The sequence below is a fragment of the Polypterus senegalus genome, chromosome 4, assembly GCF_016835505.1.
Source record: "Polypterus senegalus isolate Bchr_013 chromosome 4, ASM1683550v1, whole genome shotgun sequence".
NCBI classification, from domain to species: domain Eukaryota; kingdom Metazoa; phylum Chordata; class Cladistia; order Polypteriformes; family Polypteridae; genus Polypterus; species Polypterus senegalus.
The window spans coordinates 218,067,861-218,091,762 of NC_053157.1; the positions used below are offsets into that span (position 1 = coordinate 218,067,861).

General features: G+C 40.2%; 2 gene segments (V, D, J or C); both read left to right on the plus strand.

Annotated features, from left to right (window-relative positions):
• The first annotated feature begins 12,836 nt into the window (after positions 1–12,836).
• LOC120527985 lies at positions 12,837–13,396 on the plus strand. The segment is given in 2 exon segments: positions 12,837–12,919; positions 13,054–13,396. Coding segments are annotated over 2 exon segments (354 nt in total).
• A 9,587-nt stretch (positions 13,397–22,983) lies between these two features.
• Positions 22,984–23,631, plus strand: LOC120528663. The segment is given in 2 exon segments: positions 22,984–23,063; positions 23,198–23,631. Coding segments are annotated over 2 exon segments (354 nt in total).
• The last annotated feature ends 271 nt before the right edge of the window (positions 23,632–23,902 follow it).

Below are 23,902 nucleotides of genomic sequence, written 5' to 3' on the forward strand. Positions count from 1 at the left end.
CAAGAAAGTCTGAACTGGTGGGCATTCCCTGTAGCGAAAAATTAAGTTGGGTTAGGATTAAAAGACAACCACTACACATATCCGGATAGGGATGGATGAAGGTGTCCAAATTCTATTTAAAAATTTCATCTAAAGTTATACAAATGTGAAGGTATGGACTAAATTAAACAATAAACATTAATTATCTATCCCAGTTTCTTTCTCTTAAATTTGTCAATGTTTACATTAGTCATTAACAGGTACCTTAGTTATTCAGTAGATAGCGTACTACACTCAAGATAACATCAATATCAGGAAATTACTAGAACGTTAAACCATAAAGCGTTTACTCAACTTAAATAAATAATTATTCTTAACATATATACATATTATACAGGAGGAAATCATAATACTGTAATCCTATAACAAACAATATGTGTGAAACTCCAACTAGTGTCTGTTCAACTATGCTTTGGCTTCCTCAAATGTCTATATTTTACAAACTGTACTAAAATATATATCCAAATTACAAATTTAAACACATAAACAATATTCTTTAAGGACAAACAATTAAATTCCACTCTACACTTTATATATAACTATGCAAACTTTCACATTTAGCAAATGAAGCTTCTACTGCTAAGACGCCACCATACTAATCTATAAGGTTCAAAGGGAAGCCCTGTGATTGGCCAAGTTCCAACCCAGCACAGGCCAATCACAGTAACTAATAATTCATGGTGGACAACAACTAATTAAAGAGAAACAACACATAAAAAACTTTTCGCCTTTAAAATATTCCCAGAAATATTGGAGTCAGATAACATACTGATCAGTGCTTTAAATTTTTTCAATAAAGTGAAAGAAAAATAGTCATGATTGTATCTGAGCAGAATAACTCTGCTAGGGTAAGAGTAAAAGGGAGAAAAGAGAGGCCTAGCAAAAGAAATATTTGAAGCATCTGTAAAAAGAACGGAAGTCAGAAAATTACCACTAGCAGACCAGACAGCCTGAACTGGTGGGTATCCTCAGAACATGAGCAAAAATGTACCAGGAGCATTAAGCCCATGGCATAATGCTTCTGGGAAATAAAATATAAATGATAAACACATTTGAACTGGCTGTGATGATATTTGGGTTCTTAGAGGAATAAAATCACCTTTTAGAAAAATGATAATGATGAGATAGGGGACACAGGAAAGGTCACTCTGCGAGAATATTGTTAGGGGCCTGTAGGATATCTAGATACATAGAGTGTTGTCACTGACTTTAAAGAATAGGAAAGACAGCAGTAAAATGTATAGAGAAGATGGGAAGGAATTGGAGAAGATAGTAGCACATCACGCACCTTAAGAACATACTTAAATTTTAAGTAAATAAAAAAGATGTTAACTCAACATTATTGACTAGAGTTATCATAAACATTCTTTGATGGTCAGAATATCTTGATGCATCCTTGAGTGATGTAAAAAGGACATGTTGTTGACACCAATACCCAAAGCCAAATTGTGGAATATGGGGGTTTGAGAGTGCCAAACTGGAGAAGAACCAAGAAACTACTCAATCTTGCACCAAGTCCGCAAAGTATATGACCAAGTTTCAACCATGACTTTAGGATTGTGAAAGGAACAAGAGGTAAGGATCTAGATGTCGCTATACTAGACTAGATTAATTCATGCATTTATCTCTAGTAGGATTGACTACTGCAATGTGGTGTTCACTGGCTGTTCAAACTGTTCTCTATACAGCCTCCAGTTAATCCAAAATGCGGCTGCAAGAATTATTACAAGAACAAGAAAATATGAACACATAACTCCAGTTCTTAAATCCTTACACTGGCTCCCGGTTAAATTTAGGGCAGATTTCAAAATCCTCCTTTTAACATATAAAGCATTAAATGGCCAAGGTCCGGCTTACTTGTCTGAACTTATCATGACTTACAAACCTGAGCACATTAAGATCTGAAGATGCCGGTCTGCTTAAGATTCCAAGGATTAATAAAATAACATTGGGAGGCTTTTAGTTACAGGGCCCCTAAATTATGGAATGGTCTTCCTGCTTCTATAACAGATGCCCCCTCGGTCTCAGCCTTTAAATCCCGGCTGAAGACTCACTACTTCAGTTTAGCATATCCTGACTAGAGCTGCTGATTAACTGTACAGACTGCATCTCTGTTAGTCATTAACACTAAAACATAAGTAACATGATTGTTATAATTTGTTACTAACCCTCTCCTGTTCTGTTTCTCTTCTCGGTACTCAAATGTGGCAATTGGTGCCACGGCCCACCTGCCAAGTTGTTGCCTGCCTATGGTAAAGTCATCCATGATGGAGGATCACAGGAATCATAGGAAAAAGGGGTCCTTTCATCGGATTGGCTGAACAAGCAACGTTTCAGCCGTGGAATGGCCAAATGGGAGACAGCTTGATGGATGAGGTCTCCAGGACTCTAAAAATATCCAAATCTTATTATGTGATATCATCTAAGTTAAATTCTGCTCCATACTTCTAAAATTTTATTTTATGCTGTATTGAGGATTTGTTCTGTTCTGTGTATTGTGTTGTATTGACCCCTTCTTTGACACCCACTGCACGCCCAACCTACCTGGAAAGGGTCTCTTTGAACTGCCTTTCCAAGGTTTCTTCCATTTTTCCCTACAAGGTTTTTGGGAGTTTTTCCTTGTCTTCTCAGAGAGTCAAGGCTGGGGGGCTGTCAAGAGGCAGGGCCTGTTAAAGCCCATTGCGGCACTTCCTGTGTGATTTTGGGCTATACAAAAATAAACTGTATTGTATTGTACTAGCCATAAAGGTAGATTAGCTGGGGGTGGTTGTTGGGAGCCATCAAGCCACATCCAAATCATAGAGAGTGTAAATGTCCAACAATATAATTCCAAATCTTTTAAAAAGATCCCGCCCTCATACTGGTCATAAATTACAGATAAGGGTTTAATAGTGGGCCTTTCATTGTTCCATAAGGATTTAACATCAGGGTAGAATGTCATGAGAGGGGAGAGAGGCAACATTACACTGATAAAATTGAAATGAACAATCACATTTAGTTTAATTACTGCTAGTCTGAAATGAAATGACAAGGGGAGAGATGACCAATGGACAAGAGAATCAAACACTTTAAAAGGTTTGTGGGTAATTTGAAGATTTTGTACTCTGTGGTAAGGTACAGACATTAAAACCAAGCTATTTAAATGAACTGACCAATGATATATATGAAGGGAACATTCATTTATGTGCAAGAACATTTAATGGAAGAAGAATCGATTTAAATCAGTTAATTTCATTATAGGATAAATTTTCAAAAGAGATAAATAAACTAAGCACCCATGGGAGATCAGAGGTTGCATTCCCAAGAAACAACAAAACATCATCAGTATAAAGGGAAATTTTATGTTGGGAGCCATAGACTGTAAAAGGAGAAATTGAATACTGACAACACATTTGTACTGCAATGGCTAAAGGTTCAAGAGTGAGATTAAACAGACACTCTTGAAAATTTGAAATGGGCCAGAAATTTCTGAATTGGTAATTATTTCAGGGGGAAGAATATAATGTTTCAATTACATTATCAAACGATTGACCAAAGCCCATGCCTGGGAAATTTCCAGTTCATACAATCAAAAGCTTTCTCTGCATCGAGTGAAAAAATAGCTGCTGGTTGAGACCAACACAGGGCTATGTGTAAATATTATCAGCTACACATGAGAATCTAATAACCCAAACTGATCACAATAGATTAGTTTAAAAATAATCCCTTGCAGATGTCTGGCTATAAGCTTTGCCATCAATTTTGCCTTTGAATATATCAATGAAATAGGGAGATAATTAGAATAGTCAGTCAGATTTTTGCCCTGTTTTAAAAGGAAACTGGCCATGGCAGAGTTTATTAAAGGATTCATATTGGGTGAGGAGATAACAGAGTTCACCATTTCCAAATATGAGGGTGCTAACTGCTTCCAAAAAACCCGAGAAGAGCTCTGGGTCAAACAATCCACATCTGAGGCCTTTTTGGACACATTAAATCAATTGCCTCTCTAAGCTCTGACATTGTTATTGGGGAATCCAGCAGAGTAATATCTTCCATTGTTAGTCTGGGAAAAGTCAAAGTTTGGTTCAGAGACAGGACTATTAGAATGTCCAGCAAACAGTTCAGAGTAAAATTCAAAAACGTAATAACAAATCAATTCAGGATTATTAGTGGGGTTGGGGCGGCACGGTGGAGCTGCTGCCTTGGAGTTAGGAGACCCAGGTTTGCTTCCTGGGGCCTCCCTGTGTGGAGTTTGCATGTTCTTCCCGTGCCTGCGTGGGTTTCCTCCGGGTACTCTGGTTTCCTCCCACAGTCCAAAGACATGCAGGTTAGGTGTATTGGCGATTCTAAATTGTCCCTAATATATGCTTAGTGTGCTTACTGTGTGTGTGCCCTGTGGTGGGGCTGGCGCCCTGCCTGGGATTTGTTTCCTGCCTTGTGTCCTGTGTTGACCACCCCACTGTCAACTCCCGCTACCATAAGTCAGCTTGACAAGTAGGGCTTAAAAACCAAAAAGCAGGTCACGTTCAAAGATCAATCACTCAGTAATACAATAACAGAAGTGATGAGGGTGATCCATCATGAAGAGAAGGACAAATCTGACTGAACGTTTCTCAAGAGGAAGTTTGCCCCAAATGTTATTTCAAACCAATGAAGGACTGGCCACGTTGAGAAAGTGACAATGGAGGAGCACTTCTTCCTGAAAATCGAACTCCTGATGAAAGTTACCGAGGCTGAGCTTCAGGGATGCAAAATAAAGCAAATATGCCTGTAAACCAACTTCTTTTGCCCTCCTCATAACCAAATTTGTTGCTTTTCATTACTGGAGTGTCACTATCAAGGAGTAATAAAAAAAACATCTGAATGCTCTTGTGCAAGCACTGTCTAATCACTTACCTTAAGAACTGGTCGGGGTTTGATTGTGTTAGCACAACAAAGATTCTATTGGCTCTTTCAAATTCAAAAATAGTGCCACTTGAAGCTGGTGTCACAGACACCCGGGGACGTTGCCCCACCAGAATGCCGGAAGAAGGAGGGGACCGGAAATGGGACAATACTTTCCCCGGAGCAGAGGAGGGCAGCCTCCCTGGGCTGCATGGAGTTCACGGAGCTGGGAAGCTCAACCTTATGCGAGAACAGGGCCACCGCTAGGGGGCACCCGGACGTTTCTGGAACCCTGGATGGCAGCACTACCATCACACCAAGAAGTGATGCCGGAAGAAATCCCAGGGGCATCTGGAATGCTTCAGGGTGCTCACCTGACACATCCGCCACACCAAAAAAGTGTTGTTGGATAGAGCACCTGGAGCCCTTCTGGATAATTATAAAAGGGGTCGCCTTCCTCCAGTAGATGAGCCGGAGTTGGGAAGAAGGAGACACAGCTTGTGAGGAGGGGAGTGGAGGTCAGAGAAAGAGAAAGAAAAAGCGACAGTTGTTGGTAATAAGGCATTGTGTGTGTCTGTCTGGCTGTGTTCAGGGGCTGGTTTTCCACACTGGAAACCACTTTGGACAAGCCTTCAATAAATAAAGTAATTATATTGTCCGTCTCTGAGTTTTCAGGAATGCCTACGCATTCCAGTCACCATAGAAAAACTCACATTGTTCCAGTGTGGTGCTGAGGTGTCACCCGCTGCACTTAAGCCCCAATCTAGGTGGTTTGTCATGTGGTGGGATCGGCAACACACTATCAGCACCTGCTCCCAACCTACAATTCATATATTCCCACAATCTTCTTGGTCCATTCATTTTAATTGAAATGTTGCAACCTCTTTGCAGAATGCTCCAATTTTGTTGTATGAAGGAAGAAGGTGGAGTGAAGACAGTGGAGCTCCTTTTTGACTTGAGATTGATCTGATTTAATACTGGAGATTTAAGTTCTGTAAAAGTGGGTTGTTTATAGAGTCATTCAATGATTTTGTCTGCTCCTCAATGAAAACCTTCATCATCTCCTAGTATGAAGAACAGGACTCAATGACATCAGTGGGAGGCTGTGAGGACTTCTTCATTGATTTGAAGGCTTCTGAATGACTTCTTTGTGCCAAGTGGGGCAGTTTGCACTGTGGTAAGGTAAATAATATCTTTCAGTACTGAGGTAGATTTAATGATTTGGAGGCCAAAGGCAAAAATAGGAATGAGGCCCCCATAAATCCCATTGACCACACTTTTCTGTACTTATTAGTATAAAGCAGGGGTGAGCAAACTTGTTTGGAAGTGTGACAAATTGTTAATAACGACTCATGCTGTACAAAATCTAGGTGTGTCTATGAACCCATGTGAACTAGCATACTGTATGCATTCATTTTAAGCATTAACTTTAAAAATAGTTGTTCAAAAATGATTTGATTTATAAAGCTTTTTATTAACCGCTAATAAGAGCAATGCTCAAAAACAAATCAATAAATTTAAGCCATTGTTCTTGTCATGAACATGAAGCTGCTTGATTCTGCACAAATGGTGAATATCAAATAAAATCCCGGATGTTGCAACAATTTATTGCAAAGATGGGCATCTGTCAGTACGCCTCTATACCTGCTTTTGGGCAATCTTATTTGTTAGAAGACCTGCACACAAATGAAATGAATACCTCATAATAATGCTATGCCAGTATGATTGCAAAGCCTTGAAGAATAGATAGATAGATAGATAGATAGATAGATAGATAGATAGATAGATAGATAGATAGATAGATAGATAGATAGATAGATAGATAGATACTCCTAAGCAGTGTGCATGTCTTTAGAAATCATGGAAAGAAAAGAAACTTTAGTAATCTTACTTAATGTTGTCAAGGAGTTCACTTACTTTCAGTCGCAAAATGTTTGGCATGCTGTCCGCATTAACGGCAAAAGAAGAAAAAATGGGAACATTTCTCTCATGGCCCTCGAAGTCCTGAAGTCAAAATTAAAATTCACGACAAAGGATGGCAATCTGAGGTGCATGAATGACAAGTATTGGAGTAATCCATTTCTGTAGATCTGCTTTTAACTTGCACACATTTGAATTTGTAAAGCAGCCCTCTTTGTATTGATTTATACTCAGAGCCACAGTGACACCCGGTCACGGTGCTGCTACCAATGATAACCATTGTTGATAAAAATCACTATGCCCATACTCAGATTCTTTAAAAATGAGCATGCAAGACAGCAAAATGCAACCAGTTAAAAATTTAACAATTATCCCCCTGAAGACTATATCTGTTCCAATGGTAAATGATTGGTTTCTTTGGATGGCATCACTTGGCAACTTACAACACTTACACCAACAAACTGCAGCAACATTTTGTTAAGAGCACATCATGAGGTATGAAATATGAAGTGTGAAGGCTAGAGGGCGCCACAGAACCCCAAACACAAACACACAAAACAGTACCAGGATCAAATAAAGGGCTGTTTATTTACTCAAACACCTTGTATAAGCTAGCACAAAACACTAGTCATCTCTCCTTCCTCTTTCTCTATCTCTCGCCACTGCACTGCTCTCCTCCAGTCAAGTGTTGCCTTCCTTCTTTCCAGCTCCAATTCACCTGGACAAGGCAGTGTGATCCCTTTTATTGAGAACACAGGAGCACTTCCAGTGCCAGGGCTTTGCAGGCCATATGGAAGTCCAAAATAGTAGGGAGTGTACCTCTTCCTGCAGCACCCTCTTGTAGCAACACTGGACCCAAGCAGGGCTGTGCTACCAGACTACAAATCCCGGCATTCCCTGCTGGTGTCTGAACAGACACCAATATCCATCTAGCGTCCTGGGGGGAACGAACATCCCTTAGAGCCAGTTCTTCCCTGTTCATCCCTTTCATCTTGACCATGGAAGATACAACAAATATGTCAGGTCTGGATGCCTGTCCATCTGCCTAGGGCTTCCCACCCAGGTAAAGAATCTTCTTTCCTGGTCGATATGTCAGTCCATCCGCCAGATAAGTCCCTTTCTGGTTTGCCATCTCTCTCTCCCTTGGCCAGGATGTCTGCGTGTCCTCTAGAAGCATCCTGTCCAGGTAAGGAAACATCACTTCTCCTGGTCGAGATGCCCATCCATCCTGTGTCGCACTTACATAAGATACTATTCAAGCAGCCTGCAGGCTTTTTGCACTGCACTACAGGTCATGTTTTGCCCATCACGATTGAAAGAGGTGGTGCTTTCATTATTACCATCTGAAGTGGGTGACATGGTGCTGGGTGTTTGGTACGCTGACAGTGGCATAGCAGTTGCTTTCTTTTCTCTTTAGCTATTGTATTTGTTGAAATATTTTTAAAAAGCTCTCTAAAAATATACCTAGTAACAAGCTGCATGTTATTTCAGGATAAAAAAAATGACCTTTGCAAACTTTACAACAGTTTTTTTGTTTTTTTCCTTGTTCTGTTTTTCTGCTCCACTTGGGTAACCTTGTTTCATTTTCTAGTCATTAACTTGTTTTCTGTAGTACATACTGGCCCGTAATTGATGCTGCTACACCACAGGCTTCTTTTGTTAGCCATGTTTTGACTTTACTCTTTCAGTCTTCACTTCCAACTACGCAGTGGTGTGGTAGTAACATGGAATAGTCCTTTGTCGCCTGGACTAAATTGGGGAGCCACACGTTGACAGAAGTCCATTGAAAATAACAGCTATAACTGCATATTTAATATAAACTGCTCAAAAAAATTAAAGGAACACTTTGAAAACACATCAGATCTCAATGGGAAAAAGAAATCCTCCTGGATATCTATACTGATATAGACTGGGTAATGTGTTAGGAACAAAAGGATGCCACATCGTTTGATGGAAATGAAAATGATCAACCTACAGAGCCCTGAATTCAAAGACGCCCCAAAAATCAGAGTGAAAAAATTATATGGCAGGCTAGTCCATTTTGCCAAAATTTAATTGCAGCAACTCAAAATTGTACGCAGCACTTTGTATGGCCCCTGTGTTCTTGTATACATGCCTGACAACATTGGTGCATGCTTCTAATGAGATGACAGATGGTGTTGTGGGGGATCTCCTCCCATATCTGGACCAGGGCATCACTGAGCTCCTGGACAGTCTGAGGTGCAACCTGGTGGCATTGGATGGACCAAAACATAATGTCCCAGAGGTGTTCTATTGGATTTAGGTCAGGAAAGTGTGGTGACCAGTCAATGGTATCAATTCCTTCATCCTCCAGGAACTGCCTGCATACTCTCACCACATGAGGCCAGGAATTGTTGTGCACCAGGAGCCACTGTACCAGCATAGGGTCTGACAATGGGTCCAAGGATTTCATCCTGATACCTAATGGCAGCCAAGGTGCCTTTGTCAAGCCTGTAGCGGTCTGTGTGACCCTCCATGGATATGCCTCCCCAGACAATCATTAACCCACCACCAAACTGCTCATGCTGAATGATGTTACAGGCAGCATAATGTTCTCCATGGCTTCTCCAGACCCTTTCACTTCTGTCACGTGCTCAGGGTGAACCTGCTCTCATCTGTAAAAAGCACAGGGCACCAGTGGTGCATCTGCCAATTCTGGTATTCTATGGCGAATGCCAATCGAGCTGCATGCTGCTGGGCAGTGAGCTCAGGGCCCATTAGAGGACATGGGGCCCTTGGGTCACCCTCATGAAGTCTTTCTGGTTGTTTGGTCAGAGACATTCACACCAGTGGCCTGCTGGAGGTCATTTTGTAGGGCTCTGGCAGTGCTCATCCTGTTCCTCCTTGCCCAAAGGAGCAGATCCTGGTCCTGCTGATGGGTTATGGACCTTCTATGGCCCTCTCCAGCTCTCCTAGAGTAACTGCTTGTCTCCTAGAATCTCCTCCATGCCCTTGAGACTGTGCAGGGAGACACAGCAAACCTTCTGGCAATGACACGTATTGATGTGCCATCCTGGAGAAGTTGGACTACCTGTGCAACCTCTGTATGGTCCAGGTATCACCTCATGCTACCAGTAGTGACACTGACTGTAGCCAAATGCAAAACTAGTGAAGAAACAGTCAGAAAAGATGAGGAGGGAAAAATGTCAGTGGCCTCCAACCTGTTAAACCATTCCTGTTTTGGGGGTCATCTCATTGTTGCCCCTCTAGTGCATCTGTTGTTAATTTCATTAACACCACAGCAGCTGAAACTGATTAACAACCCCCTCTGCTACTTAACTGACCAGATTAATATCCCATAAGTTTCATTGACTTTATGCTATACTCTGATTAAAAAGTTTTCCTTTAATTCTTTTGAGCAGTATATTTCAAATTAAACAAAGAAGTTTATAATTGCATTTAATCATGGGGCCATAAGCTTCTTTTTGGCCACAGGCTCTTGTCTACCCTTCTCTAACTATTAAGTCTGCCCCTGTTTCAGTACAATAATAAAGTCGTTATCTTTGTAGACTGTGTGGCACAATAACATAAGACATAATAAAGGTTTGAGGTAGCCACCCGTATAATACAGCATGTCATGGCTGCAAATACTTTGAATTCTCAAAGAAGGTTGTTTACAAGACTGAATCCAAAACAGAACTGATTAAACAATCGCAAGATGGCGGCTTTAAAGGCCCATATAGAAAGTGACATCATCCTGTGACATCATGGCCCCCAGAACCGGAAATGACATCATCGAAGGTGAAGAAACCCAATGGGATTTCCTGGGAAGGGTCTGCAAGGAACTCAGAAATACAGTCTGCGCACACCGCCACCCCCTGGTCTGATGTGGTATTACAATTACTTGAGCCTTTTTGCTGCCTCCTACTCGCATGTGTGTGACAACTGAAATGAAGGATTTGTTGGAAAGTACAGAGTGCTCAGAGCAGAAGTACCACAATGCCATCACAAACAACATGAAAGAGGCTCTAATTTTTAGTTTTGTTTAGATTTTGGCTAAACGGTTTCTGTTTTTGTTTTTATTTGTGATATCACTGTTATTGGACTGATTTTTTTTTTCCTGTTATATACTTATTCCATAATTTGTGTTATGTAACCAAATGTGGAAGGAGTTAGAGGGCACAGAAATGTCATAGCATGGGGCATCCAATTGGCATATTCTGGCCAAGGACACCCCATGTACATAGATGTCTTCCTTAAATACTGAGATTGAGCTTCTCATTTCAAAGATCTGCCACTACATACACTGTTGACTTCTTTATCAGTTTTAACATCTCTTAATGAGGTTATAGGTCTTTCAGCAATATATCTTAATGATTTTAAATAATGTGTTTCAGTGTAAAATGACTGAGTGTGTCCTTGATCTGCTTCTCTTTCACCCATTCTTGTCTGAACTGACTTTATTGACTATAAAGTTGTGATTGTTCGGCTGATCCCAGCAGCACTGCACACAAGATATGAAAACAGCCAACCAGTTGACTTAAATGTTGCCAAGTGGCCTAATTTAAAAAAAACAAAACAAACAAAGGTTGTGAAAAGACTTTTTAGTTTTGGTGAACAATACACGTCCCAGCAGCAGCGTGGCAGTGACACAATCTGCTGTGCTACTCTGCCTTCCTCTTGATGTTCAAAATAAACAAAACTATTACACCGTAGCTTCTGTAGCACACTGAGATGTTTTTGACAACAGAAATCTCTATCAGTTAGGAAAATATTATTTTTAACAGTACAGTAAATGGTGAAATGTAATTTCATGTGAGAGTCTAGATCATTTGACATATCTAATTCAAACACAAGGGTGGCATGATGGCGCAGTGGGTAGCGCTGCTCCCTCGCAGTTAGGAGACCTGGGTTTACATCCCATGTCCTTCCTGTGTGGAGTTTGCTTGTTCTCCCTGTGTCTGCGTGGATTTCCTCTGGCTGCTCCGGATTCCTCTCACAGCCCAAAGACATGCAGGTTAGATGCATTGGCGATCCTAAATTGTCCCTAGTGTGTGTGTGTGTGTGTGTGTCCTGTGGTGGGCTGGCGCCCTGCCTGGGGTTTGTTTCCTGCCTTGCACCCTGAGTTGGCTGGGATTGGCTCCAGCAGACTCCTGTGTTAGGCTATAGCGGGTTGGATGATGATGACTGACTGATGAATTCAAACACAGAGAACAAAAATTTTCACACTAATAATAAAAACTTACTATATATGTAATGTCAATAACACAAACAGCCAGTGAGAAAAAGTGACCAGCAAACACACAGTCTGTGGAATATAAATAAATGAGTAAATCTAATGTCAAGAATAGAAAATTGCACCAGGATTTTAACTGGACCTGAGACCCTCCTCATGACAGTCCCAGAGCTCCACTGCACTGTTCACAGTTTGTCACCCATTTCTGTTATTTCATCAGACAGATGAGATCCACCAAATTAACTCTCCTTGTGCCACGTCTGGTCTGTGACTGGCCTCTTCTACACTTTTACTGTAGTTGTTCTCTCACATTGGTTGAATTGTTGTGAAATTGTATATATAAATATGTATTGTATATACAGTATATATTATATCAAGATATCAGCCCATCACATATTCAGTTTTAGATCAAATTAGCTTATTTACACTTGGCAGTCAATGTAACTGAGCAATTGGTGAAAACCTCAGTGCTTGGGAGAAAACTACGTGAAAACTCAACACAGATTTTCTGGGAATAGAAGTCAAGTCCTACAAGCTGGGAAACAGAACACTCAGCCTCTGGGGGCGACTAGAGACCCGAAAGCATTCAGGATTTGTTTTTAATTTTCACTGAAAACTAACAAGGTTGTGGAATTTGAACTGAACCTCAGTGTCATTTTGTAATAAATATAGTGGTCGACACAGGCATCTAAGGACATTATTCATGGTGAGATCCCTGTTCTCTTTTGCCACACAGGTGCAGTGTGGTGGTCTTTGCATAAAAACGCCCCCCTAGTGACTCCTGTTTCAGTTTATCAGTCTGACTGCATTTATAATTTCCTGCATGTGTCGCACTGACAGAATCTCCTGCCACCATGACTGCTCTGGTGCTGCTGTCTGTCTTCGTAGTCTTCATTCAGGGTAACTGAGTTTCTAAATTAAGTGAATTATAACACAAGAAGTTGGAAATTTTAAGTATACTTTTTGTATTTACAAACTAATAATTATCAATTTTATATTCTTGAATTGAATGCTTATATTTTGTTTTTCTGTAGATTCAAGCTGTCAGATTTCTGTGAATCAACCATCAGCACCAAAGTCAGTTTCCCCAGGAGGGAGCGTCACCTTCACTTGTACTACTGGGAGTAGTGTGGGTGCTGCCAAGGCCTGGTACCAGCAGAGACCTGGAGAAGCTCCTAAATCCTTGATCTATAGTGCAAGCACTCGCCACACTGGCATCCCGAGTCGCTTCAGTGGCAGCGGTTCAGGAACTTCATACAGTATGACTATCAGTGGAGTCCAACCTGAAGATGCCGGTCACTACTACTGTATGCAGCATGCTAACTACCCTCTCACACAGTGATTGAGACTCGTAAAAACCTCACTGAGCTTCTGTCAAGTCTGCAGGTGTGAAACTGAAATACAGAATTGAGATTTAATACAGAAACCAGTGAACTGAAACAACTGAATGTGAGGTGACAGTAAAACCAAAAAATTAAAATGAAATAAAAAAAACAGAACAAGAGAAAACTCTACCTTAGAGAAATATGAGATTCCATATTTAAGGTTCATTTTGTTAGTGTGACCAACTAAATAAAGAATCAGCTGCACAGTCACAGGTCCAAATGGCGGTCTGGTGTCACTTGTGCTGCGAGCACTCCTCATATAACAATATGGATGTCAGTAAGTCTGACCAAGCAGTCAGCTATTTGTGATTCTTTGCAGTCTCTTCACAATCTTTGGTTAAAATCCCTTTTTTTAATTTTGGAACATTCGGTCACTTATACAGAAAAGTATAAAGAAAAAATTTTTAGATTTCTTTTTTGTACAGATTTTTCTTTTTAATTTCTGTTTACTGTATGAAGTTAAAATGATAACAAAATTTAGTCAACTAAAAAACTAGCAGCCAACTTCCAGAATTAAGACTTCCTTTACAAAGTTAAAGCCGACTGCAACACAAAATACTGAACAAAACATCAACTGTAGGACTGATGCTCTTTCTAGGGACTTTTCCTGCTGAGCTCCCACTGCTTGCTGGGATAACCTCCAGCTAATCTTTGGTCCTGGTCAGGATCAGTGGGATTGTAAATGGATGGATGGATGGAGAAATTATTCAAAAACACTTGATTTTCCAATAGAATGTTAACCTACCGGTACTTAAAAACTTCCTATTGCATATAATTAAAACTACATTTTTATGTTCTTTATACATATTTCTTTAAATGAAGAATATGATGGAAGCAATCAGGACCTCTCTCTAACCTCTCTCTCTCTCTCATTTCTCCTAGGGCACAAAGTAGAAAATGGCCGACAGTGGGGTAACTCGCGTTGAAATCGTAACTGAGGAACTCCAAGCACTTGATGAAAAGATTCAGATACTCCTGTCCCGACGGAAATACCTGAGAAATCTGAAGGCCCGGCTGTTGGATAAACCGTCCTTGCCATCTGGAACCGGCGAAACATCAACCCCGTGTTGTGCCGACCTCCACCCCGCTCTCGTAGGAGCGACGCCGCTGCTGACCTCGGTGGATTTCAGCTATGCAGGCGGGGGTTCAAGGCCAGAGCACCTCCATCGGCACAGGCGAGCATTTTATCTCAGAACCGGTTTGACCCTCTCCGCGTCCCCATTTCGCCTTCAGCACCTGGTGATGTATTAGTGGTAGGTGATTCCATCGTTAGAAACCTTAATGTCGCATGCCCTAATGCAAAATCGTTTGTTTCTTGTTTTCCCGGTGCTCGTGTCCGAGATGTAATGAAACGCGCCAGCAGTCTACGAGAAACACAAGGAGAGGGCAGTTGGATCAATCGTCTTGCATGCCGGCGTAAACGATATAAGGCACCGACAATCAGAAATCCTGAAGGCTGACTTCGCAGCTCTGATTAGAGACACGAAGGAGAGGACCCCATCGGCAAAGATCTTCGTTTGGTCCACTACCTCTCGCCAGACGATCCAACGAGTACTACAGTCGTCTGCTAGGGTTGAACAACTGGCTACAGGGTTTCTGCAAGAAGAAGGATGTCGGCTTCATCAACAATTGGAATCTCTTTTGGAAAGGCGCGTCTCTTCAAGCGTGATGGCCTGCATCCGAACAGTTTGGCGCCGGGTCCTCTCCGAAAACATATCGAAGGTAATTCGTTTTTCTTGACTATCTATCTCTGCTCTTAACCCCTTCCGAAATAATACTGCTGTGCCAGGACATGATGAATGTTTAATAGAGTCTTCCGTTAAAGTTCACACCATTAATACTGTAATAAGCAATCTCAATGCACGTAGAAAACCTAGGAAATACGGCATAAACTCCAATAATCTAATTAAAATCACTATTTTAGAGGAACAATGTATTAAAACTATAAAACAGATCACAGATTAAACAAAAATATACACAGAGCGCGCTAATAATAATAATTTAGTTCCTATTCCAAATAACAATAACGCATAGTACTCATCTCTGCACCTCCAAACATTAAATATGGCACTATTAAATGTCAGAGCTTTAACTAACAAAACGTTTTTATCAACGATCTTATTAGTGATAAAAAATAGATCTTATTGCACTAAATGAAACATGGCTGAATTCAGATGCGCGTCAGTTTTAATCGAATCTGCCCCGGATTACAGTTTTACTCATTCAAACCGCCAGGGAAAAAGGGGGGGCGGATTGGCTAACATTTACTCGAGCCGATTAAAATGTAAAGATGTCAGTTTTGGTAAGTTCAAGTCCTTTGAGTATCTCGCCGTTGTTATTCATGGAGATTCTCAAGTTCTAGTACTATCCGTGTATAGACCTCCTAAATATAACGCGCGTTTTTGAGGAATTCTCTGACTTAATGTCAATTTTAATTACTAATTATGACACACTCCTAATAGTTGGCGACTTTAATTTTCATATAGATAATCAGTGTGATCTAAAAGTAAAAGAATTTATGAACCTCCTGGATTCTTTTGATTTGAGACAACTCATAAATCAGCCTACACATAAAGCAGGTCATACATTAGACTTAGTGATTACTAAAGGACTGAAAGTTGATATAAAACAGATCATTGATATTGGTCTATCAGACCATTTTCTTCTACTTTTTAATATAGAAATAATGATAAAAACACTCATGAGAAGCATATTGTTAAAAACGCTTCTTTGATTGCAGCAGCTTTAAAACTTACAAACATTTTAAGCAATCAGTCCGTTTATAGTGCCAGCTATAATAGCGAGGACAATGTAAATAGTAAGGTGGAAAGATTTAATTCTAAAGTGAGAGCTGCTGTTGACATAGTTGCACCTGAAAAGACAGTGAAAAAATCTTCTAGCATTGTATACCATGGAAGACCCAAAGAGTGTCTGATTTAAAGAGAACATGCCGTAGAGCTGAGCGTCAATGGAGGAAGACTAAACTTACTATCCACCACGAAATATTAAAAGTCAAAATAACAGAATACAATAACACTGTCCGTCTTGAGAGACGCTGCTATTTCTCAAGATTATAAATAACAATGCTAGTAATCCTAGAGTCTTATTTTCAACAATTGATCACCTACTAAACCCAGGTAGCTCAAAGGAATGCCTCCTAAGTGCTTCCAGTGAAACCTGTGAGGCTGTCGCTGTATTTTCAATCAAAAATTAATGATATTAGAAATAACATAGTATATCTCCCCAACACTAAGGATCCCCTAAACCCCAACATCCTGTTATAAACAAATTAAACTCTTTCACTAGGATAGATTTACCTGATTTACAAAAATAATATCTCAATTAAAACCCTCCACCTCGTCCTTGACCCGATACCAACAAGGTTTTTCAAAGAAGTATCAGGCGTGCTAATTGATAATGTTCTTGACATAGTAAATTCGTCACTAGATACTGGGGTCTTCCCAGACTGTCTTAAGACTGCTGTAGTTAAACCCCTACTTAAGAAACATAATCTTGACCCTCGCTCTTGAAAATTTTAGACCCATCTCTAACCTGCCCTTCTTAAGTAAAGTTCTAGAGAAGGCAGTCATTATGCAGTTAAATGACCACCTAAATAAACATGCTATTCTTGATAAATTTCAGTCAGGTTTTAGAACAAATCACAGCACAGAAACTGCACTCGTTAAAGTAGTAAATGACTTGCGGGTAAATGCAGACAGAGGCCATTTATCTGTTCTCATCCTCTTAGATCTGAGTGCTGCATTTGACACCATTGATCACAACATTCTTAGAAATCGCCTTAGTCAATGGGTGGGCCTCTCTGGCAGTGTCTTAAATTGGTTTGAATCCTACCTGACAGGGAGAAAATATTTTGTTAGTTGTGGGAATTACAACTCAAGACACATGATATCCAATATGGTGTTCCACAAGGCTCTATCCTGGGTCCGCTGTTATTCTCAATCTACATGCTTCCGTTAGGTCAGATTATCTCAGGGCACAACGTGAGCTACCACAGCTATGCTGATGACACACAGCTGTACTTATCAATAGCACCTGATGACCCTGATTCTATTGATTCACTAACACAATGTCTGACTAGTATCTCAGAATGGATGAATAGTAATTTTCTCAAGTTAAATAAAGAGAAAACTGAAATTTTAGTGATCAGCAATAATGGATACAATGAGGCTATTAGAAATAAACTGGATACATTAGGATTAAAAGTCAAGACGGAGGTAAAAAGCTTAGGGGTGATTGTTGACTGTAATCTGAATTTTAAATCACATATTAATCAGATCATTAGGACAGCATTTTTCACTTAAGAAACATAAGTAAAGTTAGACCTCTTATATCACTGAAAGATGCTGAGAAATTAGTTCACGCGTTTGTTTTCAGTCGACTAGATTACTGTAACGCACTCCTCTCAGGACTACCCAAAAAGATATAAATCGTTTGCAACTAGTGCAGAATGCAGCTGCTAGAATCCTAACTAGGAAAAGAAAATCAGAACACATCACTCCAGTTTTGATGTCACTACACTGGTTACCTGTGTCATTCAGAATTGACTTTAAAATTCTGCTTATGGTTTATAAAGCCTTAAATAATCTCGCCCCATCTTATATATCGGAATGTCTGACACCTTATATTCCAAATCGTAACCTCAGATCCTCAAATGAGTGTCTCCTTAGAATTCCAAGAACAAAACTTAAAAGAAGTGGTGAGGCGGCCTTCTGCTGTTATGCACCTAAAATCTGGAATAGCCTGCCAATAGGAATTCGCCAGGCTGATACAGTAGAGCACTTTAAAACACTGCTGAAAACACATTACTTTAACATGGCCTTTTTATAACTTCATTTTAATCGTAATTTAACTTAATCCTGATACTCTGTATGTTCAATTCATCATAACAACTATTCATGGTGGCTCTAAAATCCGTACTGACCCCTACTCTTTTCTGTTTCTTTTTCCGGTTTCTTTGTGGTGGTGGCCTGCGACACCTCCACCTACTCAAAGCTTCATGATGCTCCAACAATGATGGACAGATTAAAAGGAAGAAGTCTACGTGACCATCATCATCATCAAGCCCTTCCGTGAGAACCCTAAATCCAAAGAGGACTGTTTCATTTATGTTAGGTAGAATGCCCAGAGGGGACTGGGCGGTATCATGGTCTGGAATCCCTACAGATTTTATTTTTCTCCAGCCGTCTGGAGTTTTTGTTTTTCTGTCCCCTGGCCATTGAACCTTACTCTTATTCGATGTTAATGTTGATTTATTTTTTATAATTATGTCTTTCATTTTTCTATTCTTTAATATGTAAAGCACTTTGAGCTACTGTTTGTATGAAAATGTGCTATATAAATAAATGTTGTTGTTGTTGATGTTTACAGCTTAACGTATATTAAAAAAACAATTACAGATGAAATCAATCCTATCATACTGGAAATCGCTCTTATTCGAGTATTTAACAGTACACAGCAACAGTTAATGGAGCTTTAGGAAGTATTGGGAAACCAGAGGACATGACTGAGACCACAGGAAAATAATAAAACTTTCACGTGGCTTTGTTTGTCTCACTGTTGTTGCATTTAATTAAATCATGTATGGGACTGAAAATATCTGCTCACCACTTTGAAAATAGCCCCCGTTCCTGCGATGTGTTTGCATGATGCATTGATGATCCAACAAAGGACACTAATGGTCACTTGAATGAACAAATCTACTTCCGTCCATCCATTATCCAACCCGCTATATCCTAACTACAGGGTCACGGGGGTCTGCTGGAGCCAATCCCAGGCATCACAAGGCAGGAAAAAAAACCCTGGCAGGGCACCAGCCCACCACAGGGAACAATTTGGAATTGCCAATGCACCTAACCTGCATGTCTTTGGACTGTGGGAGGAAACCAGAGCACCCGGAGGAAACCCATGCAGACACGGGGATAACATGCAAACTCCATGCAGGGAGGACCTGGGAAGCGAACCCGGGTCTCCTAACTGTGAGGTAGCAGCGCTACCCACTGCACCACCGTGCTGCTCAAAAATCTACTTGTATTTGTTAAATAGTCCTTTGATAAAATCAGTTGTTAAAAGAAATAACATATAAAGAGGGGATTGGTGCCAGCTATAACCTTCATGTTACAAAGGAGTATAGTAGAAAATGGCCTGAGAACAGCTGGTCTAATAGGCCAATTGATATGAGTTCCTAAATGAGTTTTTAGTATTTATTTCTCTTCTCTGGTAAGTTGTCATGTTCTTTACCTTTCCGTGTCTTGTTATCATGTGGCTATACAGTATGTAGCTTGCACGATGGAATGTGTTTTGTTTTGTTTTATTTTTCAGTTAAACTTTTGTGAAACTATCAAATGTAATTGTCAAAATTATATCTACATCAAACATTTTTCAGAATAAATAAAAAAGAAATACAAAAAACCCATCCAACAGAAACCACTCCAATCTCCCCACCAAGCCCTGTAATAAAAATGCGAGAAACAAATGAAAGGTTTGGGACTGCTTGATTAATTCAGAGAGCAGGAAGACACACATATACAGGTTTTGTAATAAAGAAGGGATAGAGAAGTATTTAAACATCAAGAGCAAACTCTATGCCCAGTGCCATCCAACTCAGGACCCGTTTCAGCACTGACTTCCACCTTTAAATATTGGAGTCAGATAACATACTGATCAGTTCAGCAGAAAATTCAAGTAAAAGCAAATTGAATAAAGGATTCTTCAATAAAGTCAAAGAAAGATGGTCATGATTGTATCAGAACAGAATAACCTCTGCTGGGGTAACAGTAAAAGGGAGAGAAGAGAGGCCTAACAGAAGAAGAATTTGAAGCATTTATAGAAAGAATGAAAGTCAGAAAATTACAACTAGCAGACTAGAAAGCTTGAACTGGTGGACATTCTCAGAGCAATGAGCAAAAATGAACCAGGAACATTCATCATACAATAACGACAGGTAGAATTCACAGCCAGGCCCATGGCACAATGCTTCTGGAAAATAAAATATAAACAATGAACATATTTGCACAGAATGTGATGATATTTAGGTTCTTAGAGAAAACAAAAAAATGTAAAAAAAAAATGAAATCCATAAGGTAGGGGGGACACAGGAAAGATCACTCTGTGAGGATACTGTTAGGGGGCCTGTAGGATGCCATGCAGAGAGACACATAGAGTGCAGTCACTGACTTCAAAGAATAAGAAAGAGAGCAGCAACATTTATAGAGAAGATGTGAAGGAAGTAAAGATTATAGTAGTACATGCTTAAGTTCTAAGAAAAAGGAAAGGGATTTTACTTCGACCTCAAAGACTAGAGTCATCACAAACATCCTCGAGGGTCAGAATATCCTGATGCATTCTAGAGTGATGTAGGAAAAGCCAAATTGTGGAGTATGAGAGTGCCAGACTGGACAAGAACCAAGACACTTGTCAACCTTGCTCTAGATCCTGAGAGCCTGTGCAAGGAGATTTAAGGGGAGAAGAGTTGATTTAGATCAGTTAAATTTATAACTGGATAGATTTTCAAATGAGTTAAATAAGCTAAGCAACCAAGGGAGATCAGAGGTTACATTCTCAAGAAATGACAAAACATCATCAGTTAAAAGGGTAGCTTTATGTTGGGAGCTGTAGACTGTGACAGGACAGATTAAATCTTGAGATTCCTGTTATATACTTATTCCATAATTTGTGTTATGTAACCAAATGGGGAAGGAGTTAGAGGGCACAGAAATGTCATAGCATGGGGCATCCAATTGGCATAAACTGGCCAAGGAAACCCCATGTACATAGATGTCTTCCTTAAATACTGAGATTGAGCTTCTCATTTCAAAGATCTGCCACTACATACACTGTTGACTTCTTTATCAGTTTAAACATCTCTTAATGAAGTTAAAGGTCTTTCAGCACTATATCTTAATGATTTTACACCATGTGTTTCAGTGTAAAATGACTGAGTGTGTCCTTGATCTGCTTCTCTTCCACCCATTCTTGTCTGAAGTGACTTTATTGACTATAAAGTTGTGATTGTTCGGCTGATCCCAGCAGCACTGCACACAAGATATGAAAACAGCCAACCAGTTGACTTAAATGTTGCCAAGTGGCCTAATTTAAAAAAACAAAACAAAGGTTGTGGAAAGACTTTTTAGTTCTGGTGAACAATACACATGTCCCAGGAGCAGCATGGCAGTGACACAATCTGCTGTGCTACTCTGCCATCCTCCTGATGTTCAAAATAAAACAACCAATTACACTGTAGCTTCCACAACACACTGAGATGTTTTTGACAACAGAAAATCTCTATTAGTTAGGGAAATGTTATTTTTATCACTACAGTAAATGGTGAAATGTAAATTCATGTGAGAGGCTAGATCATTTGACATATCTAATTCAAACACAAGGGTGGCGCAGTGGGTAGCGCTACTGCCTCACAGTTAGGAGACCTGGGTTGGCTTCCCGGGTCCTCCCTGTGTGGAGTCTGCATGTTCTCCCTGGGTTTCCTCCGGCTGCTCTGGTTTCCTCTCACAGTCCAAAGACAAGCAGGTTAGGTGCATTGGTGATCCTAAATTGTCCTTAGTGTGTGCTTTGTGTGTGTGCCCTGCGGTGGGCTGGCGCCCTGCCTAGGATTTGTTCCTGCCTTGCACCCTGTGTTGTCTGTGATTGGCTCCAGCAGACACCCATTACCCTGTGTTAGGATGATGATGACTGACTGATGAATTCAAACTCAAAGAACAAAAATTGTAACACTAATATTAAACACTTACTGTATATGTAATGTCAATAACACACACAGCCAGTGAGAAAAAGTCACCAGCAAATACACAGTCTATGGAATATAAATAAATGAGTAAATCTAATGTCAAGAATAGAAAATTGTTCCAGGATTTTGACTGAACCCGAGACCCTCCTCATGACAGTCCCAGAGCTCCACTGCACTGTTCATAGTTTGTCACCCATTTCTGTTGTTTCATCAGACAGATGAGATCCACCAAATTAACTCTCCTTGTGCCACGTCTGGTCTATGACAGGCCATTCTACACTTTTACTGTAGTTGTTCTCTCACTTTGGTTGAATTGTTGTGAAATTGCATATATAAATATATATTGTACAGTATATACAGTATATAGTATATCAAGATGTCAGCCCATCACACATTCAGTTTTAGATCAAATTAGCTCATTTACACTTGGCAGTCAATGTAACTGAGCAATCGGAAGAAACCTCAGTCCTTGGGAGAATATTAAGTGAAAACTCAGCACAGATTTTCTGGGAATAGAAGTCAAGTCCTACAAGCTGAGAAACAGAACACACAGCATCTGGGGGCGACTAGAGACCTGAAAGCATTCAGGATTTGTTTTTAATTTTCACTGAAAACTAACAAGGTTGTGGAATTTGAACTGAACCTCAGTGTCATTTTGTAATAAATATAGTGGTCGACACAGGCATCTAAGGACATTATTCATGGTGAGATCCCTGTTCTCTTTTGCCACACAGGTGCAGTGTGGTGGTCTTTGCATAAAAACGCCCCCTTAATGACTCCTGTTTCAGTTCATCAGTCTGACTGCATTTATAATTTCCTGCATGTGTCGCACTGACAGAATCTCCAGCCACCATGACTGCTCTGGTGCTGCTCTCTGTCTTCGTAGTCTTCATTCAGGGTAACTGAGTTTCTGTATTAAGTGAATTATAACACAAGAAGTTGCAAATTTTAAGTATACTTTTTGTATTTACAAACTAATAATTACCAATTTTATATTCTTGAATTGAATGCTTATATTTTGTTTTTCTGTAGATTCAAGCTGTCAGATTTCTGTGACTCAACCATCAGCACCAAAGTCAGTGTCCCCAGGAGGGAGCGTCACCTTCACTTGTACTACTGGGAGTAGTGTGGGTGCTGCCATGGCCTGGTACCAGCAGAGACCTGGAGAAGCTCCTGAACTTCTGATCTATAGTGTGAGCTTTCTCTACGGTGACACCCCGAGTCGCTTCACTGGCAGCGGGTTAGGAACTTCATTCAGTTTGAGTATCAGTGGAGTCCAACTTGAAGACGCCGGTCACTACTACTGTCAGCAGGGCATCAGTTTACCACACAGTGATTGAGACTCGTACAAAAACCTCACTATGCTATTTTCATGTTTGCAGGTGTGAAACTGAAACACTGAGATGAGACTTAATGCAGAAACCAGTGAACTGAAACAACTAAATGTAATACGACAGCAAAACCAAAATGGAGCAACCTTACAGAAAAATTTAAATGAAATAAAAAGAGAGTGAAAATCTAACTTAGAGAAATACGAGATTCCATCTTTAAGGTTCATTTTGTTAGTGTGACCAACTAAATAAAGAATCAGCTGCGCAGTCACAGGTCCAAATGGTGGCCTGGTGTCACTTGTGCTGCCAGCACTCCTCATATAACAATATGGATGTCAGTAAGTCTGACCAAGTAGTCAGCTATTTGTGATTTTTTGCACTCTCTTCACAATCTTTGGTTGAAATC